This window comes from Marmota flaviventris, chromosome 10 (assembly GCF_047511675.1).
Source record: "Marmota flaviventris isolate mMarFla1 chromosome 10, mMarFla1.hap1, whole genome shotgun sequence".
Classification (NCBI taxonomy): Eukaryota; Metazoa; Chordata; class Mammalia; order Rodentia; family Sciuridae; genus Marmota; species Marmota flaviventris.
The window spans coordinates 78786593-78809436 of record NC_092507.1 but is presented as its reverse complement, the minus strand read 5'-3'; the positions used below and the strand labels follow the sequence as shown (position 1 = coordinate 78809436).

General features: G+C 35.2%; 1 protein-coding gene across 4 annotated transcripts in view; it reads left to right on the top strand.

Annotated features, from left to right (window-relative positions):
- Positions 1 to 22844, top strand: part of Evi5 (ecotropic viral integration site 5) — a 207220-nt gene that overhangs the window by 32264 nt on the left and 152112 nt on the right. For all 4 annotated transcript variants that reach the window (XM_071618050.1, XM_071618052.1, XM_071618051.1 and 1 more), the window contains exon 2: positions 6766 to 6995. In XM_071618050.1, the coding sequence (XP_071474151.1) occupies positions 6847 to 6995 (149 nt within the window). In that variant the 5' untranslated portion in view covers positions 6766 to 6846. The remainder of the gene's footprint in view (positions 1 to 6765; positions 6996 to 22844) is intronic.

Below are 22844 nucleotides of genomic sequence, written 5' to 3'. Positions count from 1 at the left end.
GTGTAGTTTTATCTGCTAAATCATTGCCCAAACTAAGGGCTCCAGGCAATCCTGTATGTGCCCTGATATGTCCTATAAAGAATGGATCTTTTCTTTCCCAGATTAGACTTTGTATAGTGGAAAGCAAAAAGAAAACAGTAGAGGAAGGGGAAATCCTACCAGCATCTTCAAGGGATACTATAGCATTAACTATATACTGACTATCGGAAAACAAATTAAATACAGAATCTTTAAACATCACAAAAGCTTGTAATACTGCATTAAGCTCTACCTTTTGAGCTGATTGTTTGGGTACTAAAAATGTAAAAGTTTGATCAGGTGTAACTATTGCTGCTGTACCATTATTTGACCCATCAGTGAATATATTTGGAGCATTAATGATAGGTGTTTTTCTTGTCATTTTTGGAAAAATTACAGGATGCAATGACCAAAAAGACAATAAAGGATTAGATGGTAAGTGATTATCAAATGAAACATTAGATTTGCACATGATTATTGCCCAAGTATTTAACTCATTAGCTAACTCATCAATTTGATTCATAGTATATGGAGTAATAATTTTATTGGGAGAAATTCCAAACACTCCCTTTGCTGCTTTTATTCCTTTGAGTATTAATTGTCCTACAGCCTCAGGATACCTAGTAAGAATAGTGTTAGGAGAATAAGATAAATGTATCCATAATAATGGACCTTCTTGCCAAAATACTCCTGTAGGAATATTTTTTGTTGGTAGTACAATAAATAATAAAGGCAAACTTATATCAATTCTATCCAAATGCATATTTTCCATATATATTTCAATGATTTTTAATGCCTTTCTTGCTTCAGGCGTTAACATTCAGGGTGAATTTGGATCCGATGGACCTTTTAGGATATCAAATAAAGGTCCCAACTCTCCTGTTGGTATACCTAGATAAGGCCTTATCCAATTTATGTCTCCTAATAACTTTTCAAAGTCATTAAGTGATTTGAGTTGATCTACTCGTATTTGAATTTTTGGTGGATGGACCATGGTTGAGGATAATAGAACTCCTAAATAATTAATTGGAAAATTTAATTGTACTTTATCTATTGCTAGCTCTAGATTATAATTTTTAAAATAAATTTGTAAGTGTGGCATAACATTCTAGCAATGTGTTTTTATCTTTGTGTGCTAATAATACATCATCCATATAGTGAAATATTTGTAGTTCAGGATTTTGATTTCTAAGTGGCTGGATTACTTTGTTAACATAAATTTGACACATAGTTGGGCTGTTAGCCATCCCTTGAGGGAGTACTTTCCATTCATATCTCTGATCAGGACCTTCATGATTCAGTGCAGGGATAGTAAATGCAAAATGTGGACTATCCTCAGGATGAATTGGAATTGAAAAAAAAACAATCTTTAATATCTATAACTAAAACATACCAGGTTTTTGGCAAAGCAGACAATTGAGGAACCCCCGATTGAGCAGGTCCCATAATAACCATCTCATTATTAATGGCTTTTAAATCTTGCAATAATCTCCATTTACCAGATTTCTTTTTGATGACAAAAATGGGAGTATTATGGGGACATACAGAAGGTTGTATATGTCCTTCCGCTAATTGTTGTTTGACCAGGTCATGGGCTGCTTGTATCTTTTCTTTAGTCAGGGGCCACTGAGGAACCCATACTGGTCTTTCTGATTTCCAAGTAATTTTTATTGCCTCAGTGACCCCTTCTGAAAACCCAATCCATGTCTATTTATTCCTTGATCTATTTGAATTGTTGCTGCTATACCTTGTTTTTGTTCTCCTAATCTTTTTTTCTTTCCTAAAACCTTGTCTAGCCATAATAGTGGGCGCATTTGGATTGATGTTATTTGTTAATGTTAGTCCTAATTGATCTAGGACATCTCGTCCCCATAAATTTATAGGAAGATGATCCAATACATATGGCTCTATAGTTCCTTCACATCCTTCAGGATCCTTCCAATCTAATACCATTGCACTTCTATGGGGATTAGTTGCCACTCGTAGGCCTCGAAGCATTTGAGTGGCTTTTTGTAATGGCCAATGTTTTGGCCATTCTTGACGAGAGATGATGCTAAGGTCTGCACCTGTATCCAGTAGCCCATTAAATTCATGTCCTTGAATATTTAGTGTTAGCATGGGGCGAGAATCTAAATTTAAAGAAAGCATAGCCCAATCTACACCTGTGGAGCCTAATCCCTTGGAACCTCTTTCTACAGTACGACTGGAAAATTTATCATGTAGGCTGGGTATTATTAGTAACTGTGCTATTCTATCTCCTGGTGAAATTACTGATATACCCTTTGGAGAACTGGCTATAATTTTTATTTCACCTTCATAATCGGGATCAATTACCCCAGGACTTATCATAAGTCCTTTTAGAGTAGAAGAACTGCGTCCCAATAATAAGCCTACTGTTCCTTTGGGAAGAGGTCCTTTTACCCCTGTGGGAATGATTTGAACTCCCATCTCTGGAGTTAGTACTGTTCTGGCGGAGGCGTAGATGTCCAATCCTGCGCTTCCTCTGGTTTGTCTAGTGAGGGATTTAATGGACAATGTGTCCTGGGCACTACCCTGATGGGGTTGCTGGGTTCCTCCAGTGCTCCGTATATTTGTGGTCTTGGGCCCCAGAGCATTGGGCCCCCCTGTCCATTTTTTGGCAATGGAGCCTGATGCCTTTCTCCACGATATCGTGGATAAACACCTGGTCCTTGTTCATTTTTTGATAATGGAGTACCCTCTATGGTGGTTTGAGAATGGCATTCATTAGCCCAATGTCTCCCTCTACGGCATTTTGGGCAAATACCCGGTATTCTACTCCTTTGATACCTAGTTTTGTTAAGCCCTCCTCCTATGGGGCAATTCCTTTTAAAATGTCCTGTTTGTTCACAATTGTAGCATGTTTTTGGCCTGGCATCTAAAATTTGTTGTAATGCAGCTGCCACGACTTGCCCTTGTTTATTAATGTCTCTACATAATTTAATATATGTGTTTAAATCTTCATGTTTCCATGGTCTAATGACTTCTCTGCACCAACGATTCGCTTGCTCATAAGCCAGTTGTTTTATTAATGGCATTGCTTGTTCTGTATTCCCAAAAACTCTGGTAGGTGTTTGAATAGGCCTATCTACAAATTCAGCGTAAGGTTCATTAGCTCCTTGTATTACCTTAGATAATTGACCTTGTAAACCTCCATGTCCTTGTAAAGTCTTCCATGCCCTAACCGCATCTACAGCAATTTGTAAGTATATGCCAGGATCATATGCAATTTGTTGCAGCTGATCCTCATAAGGTCCCTTTCCTAACAACATATCTAGATTTCTCTGAGGATATCCAGCTGCTGCATTTTGCCTAGTCGTCTCCTTGCAAAATTCCTCATTGGCAACCTTCCATAACAGGTATTGTCCTCCATTTAGCACAGCTTTACACATGGCGTCATGTTCAAATTGGTAATGGATTCGACCATGCTTACAGTGAAGGGTGCTTGAGGACCATAGGTTGTTACAGCCTCTTTTAGCTGCTTCACTGTTTTGAAATTTAAAGCATGGTGAATTCGCTGCCCTCCTGCCTGCTCAAATACAGGGCATGTTAGTATTTTCTCAGGATCCCATCTATCAACTACGGGGGTTGGGGGCCTCCCAGCATATGGAGGTGGCACAGTTGGTTGGACACTTATGCCCTCTGGTGATAGAAAGGTGTTAGTAGCAGTCTCCTGTAGAGGTGTCACTGTTGGTTGGACACTTACGCCCTCTAGTGATAGAAAGGTGTTAGTAGCAGTCTCCTGTTGTAACTTTTCCCCTAATGGCTTTTTCTGCTCTAAACTTTCTTCCGCTGTCTGAGTAGCTCGAGAGATCTTCTCTTTTATTTGAATTTTTTCCTCTGTCTGACTAGTTCGAGAGACCTTCTTTTTTACTTGAATTTTTTTCTCTGACTCGCTTGAGAGACCTTCTCTTTTACTTGAATTTTTATGTCTTCTCCTTCCTCTACCATTGTCTGAACTGAAGGCTTTGGACTAAGCAAAGAAGATACGAACGTCCACAGTGGCAATGTGCCAACTAGCAGAGTCCCTGGGCTATTCTTTTTTATTCTTTTTAAATCTTCACCATGATGGTTCCATTGTGATATATTTAACAACTCCTCCTTAAAAAGCCATGGGCTACATTTTTGTATTGTATCAACGTATACCCTAACTGCTCTTGATTTTACTGGGATGCCTCCTTCCTCTAACAATTTACTTAACACTCTTTCAGTTTGTTTTTTACTAATTTCTGATCCCATATTTCTACTATAACTATAATACAACCCAGCAAGATGACGCCAAACAAAACCGAAACAGAATGAAACAAAAATGGAACAACAAAGAATCATTATATCAGCCTTTCTATCCTCCTGGAATGTCCATCCGTCCTTTCTCCCTATCTGTTCCTCAAATGCAAATAGTTTTTCCTCAGATGTGAGCGGTTTTTCTTCCATCTTACACATCTCCAGGGACAGGCAACTTAAAACAGAAGCGAAACAAAACAAAAGAAGAATCTTAAAATGGCTACCCATCCTCTTGCCCAGCCCTCAGGGGCGAGCAGTTTACCTTATCACTTACTCTCAGTTGTTCCCCTTGCGGGCCACCAAATGCCACAGTCTGGCTGGGCACAATTCAGGAGCCACTTGTCAAAAGAAACGAACTTTATTTTTAGAACACACACACACCGCACCACACAGCTCTTCAGGAATTCCCTCAGAGCCCAACTGCCACCACTGGCTTCCCACAAGCCTCTCAATCTCCCCCCACCCCTCCTGCTCTTGAGGCCGATTGGCTGGGTCATGTGGGCGGAGCCAAAAAAGTCCCCCAATGAGCAGCTCCGTGGTCTGAAAGGGCGGGGAAATAGCCCAATGAGCATCACCGCAGAGGAGCCAATCAGCTGGCAGCTAGAAGTTTGCTGGGGCTGCTGTGAGCCAATCATCAGCTGGCAGCTGGAAGTTTGCTGGGGCCCCTTTGGCTGTGGCTCTCAACAGTTATCCACCTGTCTTAACCTTCCGAGTTGCTGAGATTACAGTCATATACCATCTGTGCACTCCCATTTGGAGGCATTTTCATATTCATGTCTGGTTGATGCTAGTGCCTAAGCTGGACAGAATATCTCCATCTACTCTTTAGATGTGGTCTCTCTGGACTAGTTTCGGCTTCTTCCACCCTTTTTTTTTTTTTTTTTTCAGTTGTGAAGATTGAACCCAGGGCCTCATACACACTAAACAAATGCTCTTCAATTGATCTATATCCTTAACCCCTAGTTTGGTCCTCTTAACAGTATGTTGGCTGGATTGCAGGAGGGAGCTTCCATAATCACTTTTGGTATACACTATTGGTTGAAGCAGTCAAAAAGTTCTTCTCTGATTCAAGGGACAAGAGGGTACATGAACTTCATCACATAATAGGAAGATGTGGATTAGGAAATATGATCATGTTATGGGTTGAATTATGTTCTCTCTTTCTCTTTTTTTAATTAATTTTCTTATTTTTAATTTTGTAATTGATTTTATTTTTTTAAATACATGACAGCGGAATGCATTACAATTCTTATTACACATATAGAGCACAATTTTTCATATCTTTGGGTATAAAGTATGTTCACACCAATTCATCTCTTTATACACGTACCTTTTTTTGCATTACAATTCTTATTACACATATGTACCAAAATTTTTCATATCTCTGTATATAAAGTAGGTTGACACTGAATTCGTGTCTTCATACATGTCCTTTGGATAATGATGTTCATCACATTCCACCATCCTTGCTAATCCCCTGCCTCCTCCCTTTCCTTCCCACCCCTCTTCCCTATCTAGAATTCCTCTATTCCTCCCAAGCTCCCCCTCTCTACCTTTGGAGCTAGTCATTCTGTGAAAATGCTCTTTACTGGTTTGAGGACAGATTGATAAGGGTCTCATTACATCTTATTTATGATAAATACACCCAGTTTTTTTAAAAATTAATCATATCACAACATTTCCCTATCATGATCACCTCAATGACATGTTTTAATTCCTGCTTTACAATTGGGTTTGACTAAAATCCTGATAAAAATATACTTTACATACTGACTCAGCACACCTGTGCTTGTATATACATACATACAGTGTATATTTTTAATACATATGTGAAGTAAAAATTTCATATAAAATTATATCTTTTGATATTTTTTGCCCTTTTTCTTTTTTCTTTTTGGTACCAGAGATTGAACCCAGGGACACTTAACCACTGAGCCATATCCTTATCCCTTTTTATATCTTATTTAGAGCAGGGTCTCATTGAGTTGCTTAGGGCCTTCTAAGTTGCTGAGGCTGGCTTTGAACTCGCAATCCTCCTGCTTCAGCCTCCCAAACTGCTGGGATTACAGATGTGTGCACTGGCTCTTTTTCATTTTTAAATGAAATATTTGTGTTACCATTTAAGTGATTTTATCACTCCCTTGTGTGTTTCAGTTTGTAGTTTGCAAACATGAAATTTGGAAAAGTTTCCAAAACCTATATGTTAGGGTCATTATTGCTAAAACTTGTTTCATCTTTATCATCTCAGAGAGAGAATTCTAATGGTAATTTTTAAGTAGAACTTAACAGGATTGTGCTTGCCTAGCATGTGTAAAGGCCTGAGTTGGAATCCCTAATGTAGCAACAACACAAAATTTAAAAACAAAAAACAAGACAGGATTCTCAAGTTCTCAGTAATAAATGCATTAAAACTAAAATCTATGCAACTTATTTTTTAATCCTCAGGTGGCGACAGACAAGGTTGCAGAAAAGCTGAGTTCTACTCTCTCATGGGTGAAGAACACAGTTTCGCATACAGTCAGTCAGATGGCCAGTCAGGTGGCAAGTCCATCTGCTTCATTACACACTACATCCTCATCTACCACACTGTCAACACCAGCCCTTTCACCGTCTTCCCCATCACAGTTGAGTCCGGATGACTTGGAACTCCTGGCTAAACTGGAGGAACAAAATAGGTGAGTGAGGTTACTTGGTGTTCTCTTTCCAGTTATCATACAAATCCAACTAAAGTAAAAAAAAAATTAAATATTTACTCATATTAAGAATGTTTGTTTTCTAGTTTTTGGCTTCTTTATCAGATTATGTAACAAAGTATTTTAGTCTTTTGGGTTGAGTGTTGGTCATGAAAAAGATTAACTTTTTCTTCCTGTACGGTTAGATTTAGAGGTTTGTTTTCTTAATACAGCAGAGTCCCTAAATCCCTCCTGAACTTTATTTAAAAATATTTTTCTTTGGTGGTACTGAGGATCTCACCCAGGGCCTTGCATTTGCTAAATAAACACTCTACCACTGAGATATACCCTCAGCCCTACCATTTTTATTTTAAACTTTCTTTATAGCCCCCTTTGGTTAAAATGTAAAACAGTTTAATCCAGTATGAATATCTGATTTGTGGTTTAGAATGGGAAATCTTTTCAGAAATGTAGCCATGAAAGGCACTATATCACTATCTCATTAGAGTATGAAATGGAATAGTTGTTTACTTTGCTAGGAATGTGTACTCTGGATCCTTTGTATTTCTTCACTATGTTATTATCAAAACCTCATTGGGGGTATTGTGTACAAAACAATATAAAGAAGAATACCCTTTTGTGTTTGACCAAGTTATATAATGCCACTGGCTGTATGGATAATAATAATGGTAATTTTTAACAGCTTTTTTGGTGTATAATTGATATAATAAATTACCAATATATAAAATGTACATTTTGGTAAGTTTCAACATTGGTGTATTCTGTGAAATTATCACCCAAATAAAGAAAAAAAATCTGTATCATCTCCCCCTCCATGTCCCACTGTAGAAATAGAATCATTCACTATTATACCCTTTTTGTATGGATTGTTTCATTTAACAGAATTATTTTGAGAGTTGTCACTCCTTTTTGTTGCTTAGCTGTATTCCATCATATGGATATATCACAGTTTACTCATCTGTTGCTGTGAATGGTATAAACATTTGTGGATAGGCCTTTGTGTTAATGTATACTTTTCGCTTCTATGGGACAAACACCTAGGAATAGAATTGATAGATTGTATTGTAGATATTATGTTTCACTTCCAAACTATTTTCCAAATGGCCTCTATTTTTTCACATTCCCATCAGAAGTCTATGAAATTTCTAGTTCCTGTACATCCTTGCCAACAGTTGGTTTGGTCACTCTTTTTTAATTTTAGTCATTCTATGAGTATTGATAATATGTGGTTTTAATTCAGCACTCATAGTGTTGAGCATCTTTTGTATTTATTTACCATGTGTATGTCATCTTTTTTCTTTTTATGGCACTGGGGATTCAAATCATGGGCACTCTACCAGTGAGCTTCATACCCAGACCTTTTTACTTTGAAATATGTTCTTGATAAGTTTCCAAGGCTGACCTGAACCTGTGATCCTCCTGCCCAGTCTCCTGAGTCACTAGGATTCCAGGTGTGAACCGTTCTGCTTGACTAACTTATCATCTTTGATTTTAAAAAGTAAGGTAAGCCCTACTTGGTGGCTCACTCCTGTAATTCCAACTACTTGGGGGGCTGAGGCAGGAGGATTGAAAGTCAAGGCCAGCCTCAGCAAATTAATGAAATTCTGTCTCAAAATTAAAAAATGAAAAGGGCCTTGGATGAGCTCAGTGGTAGAGTCCCTCTGGGTTCAATACTTAATACCAGAAAAACGAAAATAAAGTTAGGTTGTTTGCTTTCTTGTTATTGTGTTTTGAGAGTTCTTTATATGTTTGGGATATAGATACCTTATCAAGTACATGATTTTCAAATCTCATTTTTCCAGTTGGTGGTTTTTTAATCTCTTAAAAGTATCTTTTGAGCCATGCGTGATGGTGCACACCCATAATCCCAGCTACTCTGGAGATTGAGGCAGGAGGATTAGAAGTTTGAAGCCAGCCTGGTCAATTTAGCAAGAACTTGTCTCAAAATAAAACTAAAAGAGGACCGAAGATGTAAATCAGTGGAAGATCATAGCATGTATGAGGCCCTGGGTTCAATCCTCAGTACCATTAAAAAAAAAAAAAGTGTCTTTTGAAGAGAAGTTGTTATAAATTTTGATGAAGTCCCAATGTTAAATTGTTTTTTTTTTTAATAGATTGTGTTTGGGTGACTCACGGTTACACAGGTTCTCTTATGTATTTTCTTCTAGAAGTTTTATTATTATTATTTTTTAAAGAGATGGGATTTTAACAAATTAGAACAAATAAATTTTTTTAAAAAAAGAGATTTTTTTTTTAATGCTAATTAGGCTGATCACAAAGTTTGGTACAGAAGTAATCCTTCTACCTTAGCATCCTGAGTAGCTGGAACTATGGATGTCCAACATCATGCTCAGTCCAAGAAGTTTTATAGTTTTAAATTTTACACATAACTCTGTGATCTATTTGAGTTAATTTTGTATTTGATGCAAGGTGTAGATCAAAGTTTATTTGTTTGAATATGCACAAACATGATTTTTCCTGTACTGTTTGTTAAAACCACTATCCTTTCTCTATTTAATTACTCTTATAATTTGGTTAAATATCAGTTGTCCATAAATATATGAGTCTCTTTTTGGACTCCATTTTGTTTTATTCATCTCTTTCTGTTTTTTAATGCCAACATTATACTACCTTAGTTATTATAGCTTTATATTGAGTCTTTTGTTTTTAATTTTTTTTTAGTTGTAGATGTAAACAATACCTTCATTTCATTTGTTTTTTGCTGAAGATTTAACTCAGTGCCTCACACGTGCTAGGCAAGCATTCTACCAGCGAGCTACAACCTCAGCCCCTGTATTGAGTCTTGAAATCAAATAGTGTTAGTTTTCCAACCTTGTTGTTTTGTTTTGGCTTTTGGTTCTTGACATTCCCATATAAATTTTACAATCAAGTTGTTAATTTCTGGAAATATCTGGAAATTTTTGTTGAGATTGCATTGAATTCCTAATGATATTGTCTTCTACCCCCCAAACAATATATTTCTCAATTATTGTTTGTCTATGGTATGTTTTTAAATTTAGTTTTTAATTGCTCATTGCTAGCATGTGAAACTATAATTGTTTTTCTTATATTGATCATAAATTCTGCAGCCTTGCTGTATTCATTGTTCTTGTAGGAGTTTTTTTTTTGAAATGTTTTAGATGTTGATGGACCTTTATTTATTTATTTATTTTTATGTGGTGCTGAGAATCAAACCCAGTGCCTCAACATGCTAGGCAAGCGCTCTGCCACTGAGCCACAACCCCAGCCCCTGGTAGGAGTTTTTATTTTTGTTTTCAAGATTGCATTAGGTTTTTTTGTATAGTTGAACATATTATCTGTGAATAAGAGCACTTTAACTTCTTTTTCATCTTTTGGATACCTTTTGTCTTTTTTCACCTGCCTATTGCAACAAATTAGAACCTCAAGTATACATTAAAATGGTAATGGCAAACAGACATTTTTGCTTTGTTGTTCTTAAGGTGTAAAGTATTATATATGCTGTTAATTGTAGGTTTTTCATATGCCTTTTATCAGGCTAGGTAAATTCCTTTTTATTTCTTATTTGGTTTAGAGTTAAGATACATTTTAGATTTTATAAAATGCTTTTTCCAAATCTATTGAAATGATCATATGATTTTCATCTTTTAGTCTGATAATGTGGCAAGTTGATTTTGAATCAATTTTGCATTCCTGGGACAAATTCCACTTGGTTATGATATAGTGTCTTTATAAAATATTATTGATTTGATTTGCTCATTTTTTTGGGGAATTTTGGATCTATGTTAATGAAGGAAATTGATTTTTATGATAGTTGTCTTCAAATGGTAGTTGATTGGAAATGTCTTTGATCTTTAATTGAAATGTCTTGTTACCTTATGATGCTTGTGTGATCTAATATGGGTTTTTAGTGCTTATTTTTTTTAAACCTTGCCTTAGCAACATTCCTTCAAATTTATTACTTGTTTTATGGCCCTGAATATTGTCTGTCTTGTTAAATGTTCTTTGGCATTTGAAAAGAATGTGTATTCAGCTGTTGTTTGCTGAAATGGTCTATAAATGTCTGTTGGCTCAAGTGGATTGATAGTGTTGTTCAAATCTACTATATCTTTGCTGGTTTTCTTCTGTTTACTTGTTATGTCAGGTATTGAGAAAGAAGTATTAGAATTTCCAGCTATAATTGCATATTTGTCTGTTTTCTTTTAAATTCTGTCTTTGTTTTATGTAATATGAAGTTCCATTATTTGGTGTATGGACATTGAGGATGTCTTATATCTCTTTATGACCTTTATGCTTAGAAATCTACTTGATTTCATTAATGTAGTCACTAACTTTTTGAATAGTTTTAACATTTTATTTTTCCCCATCTTTTATTTGTATTCTTTGTGTGTGTGTGTGTGCACGCGTGCGTGTACATGCATGTGTGTGTGTGTATGTATGTGCGCTGTGTATCCAACCTAATGCAATCAACCTGTGTGTCTAACCTAACTCACAGGCAAGCACTCCTCCACTGAGCTATATCTCAACCCTTATTTAGGTCTATTTTAAAAATACAGTCTTACTAGACTTTTGATTGGGTTAGTTAGATGTTTAACTTTTTAAAAAACGTCAAGTAAGTTTTATTTCCTGCTTACAATCACATTCATCTCAAGGTACAGGTGAGTACATCTTTACTTCATACTTCCTTCCAGGACCAGAACCCAGGTGCTATTCAGGGTAAACTGGACTTAGAAGGAAAAAGATGTAATTGAAAATACCCAGGGAGTGATATGTATAACTTTTCCTTTACATTTTATGACCCCCAAAGCAAATCAAATGGCCAAACCTTTTTGAGTCAGACAAGAAGTATAATTCTGCAGAGGTGAAAACACATTTTATTAGTTTCTTCTTTTGAATTTTTATTTTAAATTTATTCACATGCCATAGAGTTCACCCTCTTAAAGGATATAATTTAGTGTTTTTTCAATATAGTCACACAGTTGTACAACTATGATTATACTGTCCAGTTTCAGAACATTTTCATCAGTCCAAAAAGAAACTGTGTTCCCATTAGTCTTCCCATTTCATTCTATTTCCAGCTACTAATTTACTTTCTGTCTCTGGGGATTTGCCCATTCTGGGCATTTCAGAATCATTTTGAATCTTTCATTTTGAAGATTTTGAGGAAAATAGACTGCTTACATTTAATGTAATAATAAAAATGGTTATATTTAAATCTGTTATCTTGTTTTTTGTCATTGTTTTCTTTTAATCATTTGACCTTCTTAAGACAACTTATCACTCTATTTTTTAAAAATTTGTTAGTTATACATGGACACAATATCTTTATTTTGTTTACTTATTATTTTTTATGTGGTGCCGAGGATCGAACACAGTGCCTCACACATGCTAGGCAAGTGCTTTACCGCTGAACCACAACCCCAGCCCCCCCACTCTATTTTCTTTTTAAAAAATTTTAAAAAATATATTTATTTTTTAATTGTAGGTGGACACACGATATCTTTATTTCATTTCTTTTTTAATGTGGTGCTGAGGATCAAACCCAGTGCCTTACTCGTGCTAGGCGAGCCCTCTACCACTGAGCCACAACCCCAGCCCTATCGCTCTATTTTCAAAGGATATTTATTATACCATTATACATAATGTGTTAAGAACCTTTGAATAGTACACTTGCATTTACAATCCTTTGTGCTAGTTTATACTTTTATATATAATTCCCATACTGTAATATTTTTGCCTCAACAGTTATCTTAGAAATGAAATCAAGGGCTGAGGATATAGCTCAGTTGGTAGAGTGCTTGCCTCATATGCACAAGGCCCTGGGTTCAATCTCCAGCACCACACGCACACACACACACACACAAAAAAAAAAAAAAAAAAAAGAGAGAGAAAGAAAGAAATGAAATCGAAATAAAAAGAAAAAAAATGCATGTTTTTATGTCTGTGTAGTTACCATATTTGGTACTTTCTATCCTTTTTTTTCTGTACTGGGGGATTTGAATCCAGGGTGCTCTATCACTGAGCTACATCCCCAACCCTTTTTACTTTTTATTTTGAGACAGAGTCTCACTATGTTTCTGAGGCTGGCCTCACCTGTGTTCCTCCTGCCTCAGCCACCCAAATTGCTAGGATTACAGGTGTGCAACACACTGGCACTTTCTGTGGATCCATGTTTCCATCTGATGTCACTATCCTTCTGTCTAAAGGACTTCCTTTAGCATTTCAGGCTGCTGGTGATGAATTGTTTAGCTCTTGTATGTCTGAGAAAGTTAAAAGATATTTATTATCTCTTAGGACAAAATTTTAGGTTAATAGTTTTTATGATGTTATTTCATTGATTTCTCTTTTGCATTGTTTTCAACAAAAAAATCCAATTTGTTTCTTATCTTTGTTTTTGTTATGTCTTTTTCTCTGCTTTACCACTGGTTTTAAGCAACTTAATTCTGAGTTGTCCTATTGTCATTTTCTTCATGTTTCTCACATCTGAAGTTTGTTAAATTTCTTATAGATTTATAATTTTTTCCAACTATGGAAATTTTGGGGTCATTTTTTTTCTTCAAAAATTGTTTTGTCCCTTTCTGCACTTCTTTAAAGACTCTAATTACAGAAATTATTATTATTATTATTATGATTATTCTCCTCATTAATGGATATATATGCTTCTTTTAAAAATTTTTTCCTTCCTCCTTCCTCTGCCAGATCCCTTTTCTGTATTCTATTGATCTCCCTTTGATTATCATGAGGACCCCCTCCGTTCTTTTTTTTTTTTTTTCTTCTATTTTCCACATTTGAGAGAAAACATAATGGCCCTTGACCTTCTGAGTTTGGCTTATTTTGCTCAATATAGTGTTCTCAAGTTTCATCCATTTTCCTGCAAGGGACATAATTTCAATTTTCTTTATAGCTTACCAAAACTGCACTGTATAATATATACTACATTTTCTTTATCTGTTTGTTCGTTAATGGACACCCACGCTGGTTCCATAGTTTGACTATTGTGAATTGTGTTGCTATAAATATAGTAACACAGTTATATGTGTTTCTTTGCAAGCCTGATAATTTTTTATTGGATGGCTAACATTGTGCATTTTACATTATTGTGTTTCATTATTTTCCTATAGGTATTCTTAAACTTTGTTCTGGAATGCAATTAAATGACTTGGAAAGCATTTGCTCTAGAGTAGTATACAGCCTAGGAGTGTTAACCCTCTACCCCTGCACTGAAGCAAGACCCTTTTGTGTACTCTGCGCATTGTGCCTAGAAACAGGAGATTTTTGAGTCAGGTTGGTGGAAACAGGTATTGTTGCCTGCCTTGTGTGAAAGTGGCCACAGTTACAGCCAATCTTTTCTGGTGGTTCTTCCTTTCCTTTGGGTAGTTTCCTTACATGAGTGTACTGTTCAGTTTCAGCTGAATACTTGATAGAGATGCTTTGACAATCTCTAAAGATCTCTGTGTAGTTCTTTCCTTTCTGGTCTCTTGTCATGTGAACTCTAGCTACCTTGATCTAACCGTAATTGAGTACCTGAAGTGTGGCTTATCTGAGTTATGATGAGTCTCAGCTCCATCTCCTCAATTCAGGGAGTTTATTAGGTACTGTCTTGAATTTTCCCCTACTTGTGCCAGGTCCCAGAAACTTTCTCAAGGAAGGTAAGATGGCATTCACAGAGTTAATGTGAACCTCAGAAATTGTTCTTCATTATTGCCTGTTACCCACAGTCTTGAAAACAATTGTGTTCATATATTTTGTTAATTATCATTTGGTTGTTTCAGGTAATAGGGCAAATCCAGTCTCTGTTACTTCATCATGACAAGAATGAGCTTAAGAAGTTTTATGTTTTCCTTTGTCATGGGAAGAGTTCTGAATAACATTACAAAAGTTGATTTATATTATTTGACAATTAAGTTTAGGAATTAATACCATATATAAGTATATTCTCTACTCAGCTTTAAAAATTCACTGTTGAGGTAATTGTTGAAATTTTGCTTTAAAGGGAGCTGTGCTCAGGTTTGGTACCTTCCTGTTGAGATAAAGACAGAAAATAGTGATAAAACAAAGTTTAAAAACTGGGGATTTTGAGCTTGGTCTAATTGAGCCACATAAAAGAGGACCTAATATCAGCCCATGCAAACCTGATGATAGAAATTGTCTCCTTCAGGTGATCATTTCCTAGGAATTCCTTTCAAAGGATTTTCTTTGGCTTTCAGCATTTGATGGTAAAGTAAGAAGTTGTGTATGCCACATAATTACTTGGTTTCAATGTGTATGTGTATTAGTTTTAACTTTTTATTCCTTTGCTTACTACATTTTAAAGAATTTTGAGCAAAAGTTTTGTTAAAGGTTTTAGGAAGAGATAGTTTTTTAACATGATAAGTAAATTGGTAAAGTTTCTTGGATAAGATGAAATTGGAAGAGGATCTCAAAAGAACAGAGTGGAGTGTTGGCTGTTGTGTGAAGGCTGTTATGAGCATATAGGTTCTTAGAGAGAAGAACTTGGCAGGGACCATTACAGAGAGCAAAAGGAGTTATGAGGTGGAAAATGTTAGGGGGATATGAAGCTGGGGCAGGACTGGCAAAGCCAAGCACTTACAGATCTCTCTAAAGAGTGTAAAGAAATTGTAAGTTTTGAGTTGGTTTTTACACGGATGAAGTAGTTTGCATGAAGTACAACTTCTGGTACTTGGTTTGTAAGTGATCAAGTTTGAATTTATCGTTATGGCTGTGACCAGAAATTGCTGTACAATTAATTGTACAAAGTATTATGTTAAAAAATTGTTTTAGGCAAAGTGTGGGTTAATGGTGAACTTGTTCCTAAGCAGTTCATAATTTATGCCTGTATGCCATGTGCTTAACTTTTATGTAAAAAATTAAGGAAAATTTCCTGAAATTGTTTAAAAATTTTCAGAAAAGAGATTTTGAGACTGGGATGTAGTTCAGAGGTAGAGAGTGTGTTTAATAGGCATGAGGTCTGGGTTTAATCCCCAGGCTTCACCCCCAACCCCCACTAACACAAAAAGTTTGTGAAGAAATAAAAGAAGGTTGTCACCCTTTGTTCTTGTGTGAACTATTCAAAAAATTCAATATTTTTGTGTTCAAATACTAAGTCACGTGTATGTGTACAATGTTTTAAATCATTAAAAGCCCAAATTCCATGGGAAGGATTTATATTTACAGAAAGGTTGAATGTAGTGATATCTTGTTTATCTTTAGGAGAACAATACTAGTGGAAAGATGTGTTCATCTAATTTTAATTAAAAAATGAAGTAAAATGACACCATACTAAGATTCAGCTCTCTTCTTGTTCTGTCCTACTACCTTCCCTACTAGTATTATTACTAGTATCATGTCTGGGAGAAAATTGTAAGAATAATAATTTTAAATTTCTCTGGCCATTTCTGTGATTTGTGATAAAGATGTGTAAGTTACATAACTAAAGTAAAAATTAAGGTAGATGTTTTTATTGGGATTTATTTTTTCTTTCCCCAAATGTAAATGAGACTATGATTGTGTTATTTAACTATTTTTAATTCAGGAGATATAAAAATGGCAATATTTTAGAAAACTAAAATTTAAGAAACATGAAGGTATCAAATTCTATATAGAAACTCTTTTTATTCCTACAGTTTTATTGCAGCTATTACATTTTAAAAACAAGAGCATGTGTGTGGCAACCGTGGAAAGATGTGAAGAAATGGTTCAGTGTGATGTCAAAGATCAGTTTGAAGAAAGTTAATAATTGATAGACTTAAAGTTGAAATGAGACAACCTTCCCCCCCATGTGTTAAATGTGTTTTCTTTTTCATTTTAAAAATACAAAGGCATTGGCAGAGATGAATTTAAGGAGGTAAGTTTCAAGTATAATAGCAATGCATTTTAATTCAGAAGGGAAATGCTGCTAATTAAAATTTGAACACATCATTATTTGTGTTGTTTAAATGTTTGTCATTGCAACTGTTTGTTTCCTTTTACTTTCTGTTATTTGGAATTCAGTTTTGCTTTTTAGCTTATTTTTTGGGATAAGATATGATAATGAAGAAGTGGAAAGAGTTCTTTTAAAGTAAATGTATGTTATGGTTTTAAAGTTTGGTAAGCAGGAGTCTTTGATGTCAATTTTAAATATGTTTGTAGTTTATCAACATCTAGATCTGTACCATCCAGCATGGTAGCTACTAGCTATATGTGGCAATTGGGCACACAAACTGTTACTGTAGTATTCTGGTGTATAGTTTACTTTCTGTGAACACCAAATTTTGAATACTTGATTTGAAAAAATAATGTCATTAATTTAAAAAAATTTGATTACATGTTGTAATGACATTTTGATGATATTTTATGAAAATACAATATTAAAATTAATTTTAAATATGGCTACCTAGATCATTTAAAATTATATGTGGCTTGCATTATATTTGTTTGACTGAGCTAGATGATGTTAAGTTCATCTTACATTTATAATTTTAGTGTAAAGTATTACCTCAGTTTTCCTAGGGTGCTCTCCATAAAACATCCAGCAACATAAAGGGAATGAAAAGCTTACAAGCAAAGTAGATATTTTCAAGTCTCTGTTAAAAAAAAAAATCATGTATTTTTAATCATAGGAAAAGTCTTTAGATCTTCATTTGAACTCTCTGTTCTTTTTCTTATCACTGAAGATTATTTAAATTTTTATCAGCTGGATAAAGTAATTTCCAAACCATCAGTTTCTGATCAGAGGTTTGGAATGTGTTCACCTTCTCTGAGCTGTCATCTGAAAGAAACAAACCAGGATAAGAAATGTGTTTTTCAGAACTGAAAAATCCAGGTCATTTTGGAACCTGTCTTTGTTGTTGCCTATGCTAATTCCTTGTTTTTTCTCTTATTTATCCTTTTCTTATTTCTGTTGATCTGAGACACAGATTTGTGCTTGATGATGATAAGAAAGAATGTGACTACTCTGTGAGTCAGTCATGTAGTTTTGCTATTGTATGAATGTTTATGTCCCTTCAAAATTCATGTATTGAAATTTAATCCCAAATGTGATGTTAAGGGGTGGGACCTTTGGGAAACTACCCTCAGGAATGGGATTAATTTACTTTGGACTTTTCAGCCTCCAGAACTGTGAGCAATGAATTTCTGTTGTTTATAAATTAACCAGTCTAAAGTATTGTGTTGTATTAGCCCAAAATGGAATAAAACAAGTCTTTTGTTACTTACTTGCCAATCTTTTAGCGGACAAGTTATCTTTCTCGCAGCATATTCTTATTCTGTTCGTTTGGTGTAACATTATAAGAAATGTTTGACCCTCATGTTTGAAAAGTTGCCCCTCTATTATAATAAGGCTTTTTGAAAAACTTAAGTGCTAGCATATTTAACTTTCCAGGTATTTTCTCATATAGCTTTTTTTTTTTTTTTTGTCTTTAGGGCTTTATAAATTCTCTTGGTAGCTTGAAAGTCACCAGCTGATATTGACCAGTTTCTGTAGTGTCCTGCTGTGGTATACTTAGGAAAAATTTTACCAAATACAATATCATATTCAAAAAGTTTAATGTCAACTGTTCACAAATAATTACCAAATTTCTATTTGTAATCTCCACCTTTCTTCTGAACTTTAGACTTGTTTCTTTAATTGCTGTGCTTATTTATCTATATAGATGTCCCCAAGGTATTTCAAACTACATACATCCCAAAGAAACCCTATTATTTTTCTTTTCCTCTTTTATATTTTCAGTCATAGGTTGAGAGACTTTTTCTTTGATCTTTATCATGTGCATGCTTTTACACACAAACTGTGCTTCTTTCTCACATGTTTCTTTCTTTCTTTTTTAATATTTTGTTTTAGTTGTAGTTGGACACAATACCTTTGGTGAGGATCAAACCCAGCACCCAGCACGTGCTAGGCGAGTGCTCTACCGCTGAGCCACAACCCTAGCCCCCTCTCATGTGTTTCTTGTGAAGTATGCACTCTACTATTTCCTTAAATAGGTAGTGCTTTGGTGAGAAGGTTTGATTCTCAGAGGCAAAGGTATAATGAAGCTTCTCTCTCTTGAGATCTGAACTACTCTCCATGGTGGAAAATTCCTTCATTCTCAACTTATTCCTTAGTCCTACCCATTAGAGAATTATAATACTTTCTCCCTACCACCAATTCTAGACTTTCTCCATCTATTTTTTATATATTTATTTTTTAGTTATAGGTGGACACAATGTCTTTATTTTACTTTATGTGATGCTGAGGATTGAACCCAGTACCTCACACATACTAGGTGAGCGCTCTACCTCTGAGTCACAACCCCAGCCCTATACTTTCTCCATTTTGATACTATTTGAAATCCAGCTGATGCTGTCTCAGTACCCTCATCTCAGCCAATGTACTGCTGTAGCCGATTGGAACAACTGACCGTAGATTTGGAGCCACTTTAAGAGAAACTTGGAGTTGTCCAGTTAGGGAACTGAGGGTTATGTGTTTCCCATTTAATAGAAATCCAGCCTCTGATGTCTTAGCCTGGCACTGTCTGGGAGGGTGAACAGATCTGGTCTCTGAATTACAGTACAGTAGTAGCAGATAAGAAATGGCCACACAAACTCATGGGAAATGCCTTAGATTACAATGAACAGTATTACTGCTGGGTCAGTATTTTCCTTCAACCTGATGTTTTTTTTTTTTTTTTTCCTTCTCATTCATCGTAATGAAATTGTGGTGGAATGGGAAGTGTGGGGTGGATAGTTTTATTTTTTTAATAATAAATTCATGTAAACCGTAAAGCCATGTAATCTGGAAGGAGAAAAATAAATAACAGAATAAGTTTTGGATAGACTTCTCAATAATCCCATTACCATTTTCCAGAATCAAGTCTTTGGAAATAGTTGACTTTTAGGTAGTGTGCTCCTCTACTACTATGTCAGAGTATCTTAATTATATTAAAATTAGGTGGCAACCTGTTTAGGAGCCTCCCTGAGTTATTATCACTTTTAGCAATAAGGAATGAGAATAGTTGATTCTAAGTACATATTTATGAAGTCTACATATTCTTTTTTGGGGGCAGTACTGGGGAGCAAACCCAGGACCTTGAACATGCTAGGCAAACGATCTACCACTGAGCTACAACCCTAACCCCAGTCTCCATTTTCTTGAAGAATATATAAATTCTTTTCATGAATGCATCATTTAATGACAAGATAGGTTCTAAGAAATGCATTGTTGGATGATTTCATTGTTGTATTAACATTGTAGGGTGTACTTAGATAAACCTAGATGGTGGCCTGTTGCTCCTAGATTATACTGTATGTTATTACTATGCTAAATACTATAGGCTACTATGAGTATTTGTGTATCTAAACACAGAAAAGTACAGTAAAATTGTGGTATAAAAGATACAAAATGGGACATCCTATATAAGGTGCTTACCCAGGAATGGAACTTGCAGGAATGGAGTTGCTCTGGGTGAGTCAGTGGTGAGTGCATGTGAAGGTCTGCGATATTAGTGTACATCAGTCTTTATACAAGCTGCACACTTTGGCTACTCTACCTTTATAAAAACAAATATCAATAAACTATAACTTTTGACTCTTTTTTTTTAAATTTTTTATTGTTGGTTGTTCAAAACATTACAAATTTCTTGACATATCATATTCCACACAACTTTTGACTCTTATTTAGCTTAAAACAAATGTATTATACAGCTGCACAAAAATATTTTCTTTGTGTTCTCATTGTATAAACTTTATTGAATTTTTATTTACTTTTTTTGTTATAAACTAAGAAACACATACATTAGCATAGGCCTACTCAAGATCATTAGTTTTACTGTCTTTTACTCCATAACTTGTCCCAGTGGAAGGTCTGTAACAATAACATAAGAAGCTGTCATCTTCTATGATAATAATTCTGCCTTCTGGAATACCTCCAGAAGGACCTGCCTGAGGCTGTTTTACAGCTTTCTTTTTTAATAAGTAGAAGGAATACAGCTTCATGATAATAAGTATAATGTGGTAAATACATAAACCAGTAACAGTTCATTATCAGGTATTACATATTGTACATAATTATGTGCCATACTTTAAAAAGTTTTTAAAAAATTTAAATTTTTTAAAACATTTATTTAAATTTTTTTAAATTGCAAATGGACACAATACCTTTATTTATTTATTTTTATGTGGTCCTGAGGATCGAACTTAGTGCCTCATACGTGCTAGGCAAGCGCTGTGCTACTGAGCTATAACCCCAGGCTTGTGCCCTACTTTTATTTTTTTACAACACAGCGCAATAGGTTGTTTTTTTTTTTTAATAGTATCACCAGAAACATGAATAATATGTTATACTATGTTGTGATGTAGCTGTCAATAGGTGGTAGTGATTTTTCAGCTCCATTATATAATATTATGGGTCCACATTATGTATTCAATCCATTCTTTGATCAGACTGTCATGTGACACATAACTGTAGTTCCTTAGGAAGAGATGTAATAAAATAGTTTAGTAGTACTTCTGCAAAATGTTCTAACTCTTAGGACTGTTTTTAAATTTTTTTTTTTTTAGCTGTAGTTGGACACAATACCTTTATTTTATTTATTTATTTTTATGTGGTGCTGAGAATCAAACCAAGCGCCTCACTAGGCGAGTGCTCTACCGCTGAGCCACACCCTAACCCTTCTTAGGACTTTTTTGTTATAAAAATGCTAAAGTTTTTCTTTAGAAAGTTCTAAACTTCATTGTACCAAATCAATTTGTGACCTTGCTTAGTCCCCGTAAGTGAAAGAAGAAAAGTTAACCTCATCTGAAACTTAAGGTAAAACAAATGAGTCAGAAATAAATAGTTCCAGTTTTTAGGATGGCTGAGTATGTTCCAAACCAGAAATGATTAGAAAGGAACTTCATTGCACCAAATCAATCATAAGCAAGTTTGCAGTTGACAGGCATTTTAATTCACCCTAGAGTCACAAAGGAAACAACATACTACAAAAATAGAGAATTTGCATCAAATAATCTGTCTCAGGACTATGGCTTGAAAAAACTTACACCTGTAAGATAATAGTAGGGTCTGTGCTTAGGTCTGTCATGAAAATGGTGTTACATGTTACTAGGAACAGCATGGGGACTACACTGCTGCCAACATCCTGCTGCCAGGAGCACATCAGGCATATACATGAAGATGTATTTGAGAGGAAATGAACTTGAAGAAGAAACATATGTGCAATACTAAAAGAAAAGGGGTCTTGACCTAAGTTCAGCAAAAATACCCAAGTAAAACAAAAACAACTGGTGAGCTTTCCTTAGTCTAAACATTTATTCTTCAAAATGTGTCTCATCATAATATGGTGATGTTTCATAATTTCCAAATCAAGATACAAATAATTTTTAGTTCTACCCTTTTGCTTCTGTTCTCTTATATAGAAGCATTATATCTCATGTCAGTATACAATATAACATATAGTTAATATGAAGGACAAAAGCTTGCTTGGCCCTAGTTTGACCTCAGTGTAAAGAAAATCCCATGACTAAAACATTTAAAAACAAACCTAAACCCCCCCCCCCAAAAAAAAAAAAATAACCTTCATGCAAGACTGACAATTTAAAGATGGATGTACTGCCTGTAATACCAGCAACCCTGGGAGACCAAGGTAGAGGATCACAACTTGGAGATCAGCCTCAGCAACTTATCGAGATCCTATCTCAAAATAAAAATTAGGGCTGGGTTTTAGTTCAGTGGTAGAGTGCACCAGACTCAGCAACTTAGTGAGACCCTGTATCAAAAATAAAAATTAAGGGCTGGGGTTGTGGTTCAGTGCTAAAGTACTTGCCTGTCATGTGGGAGGTGCTAGGCAATTCTCAGCTCAGCAATCAATAAATAAATGTCCTTTGACAACTGAAAAAATA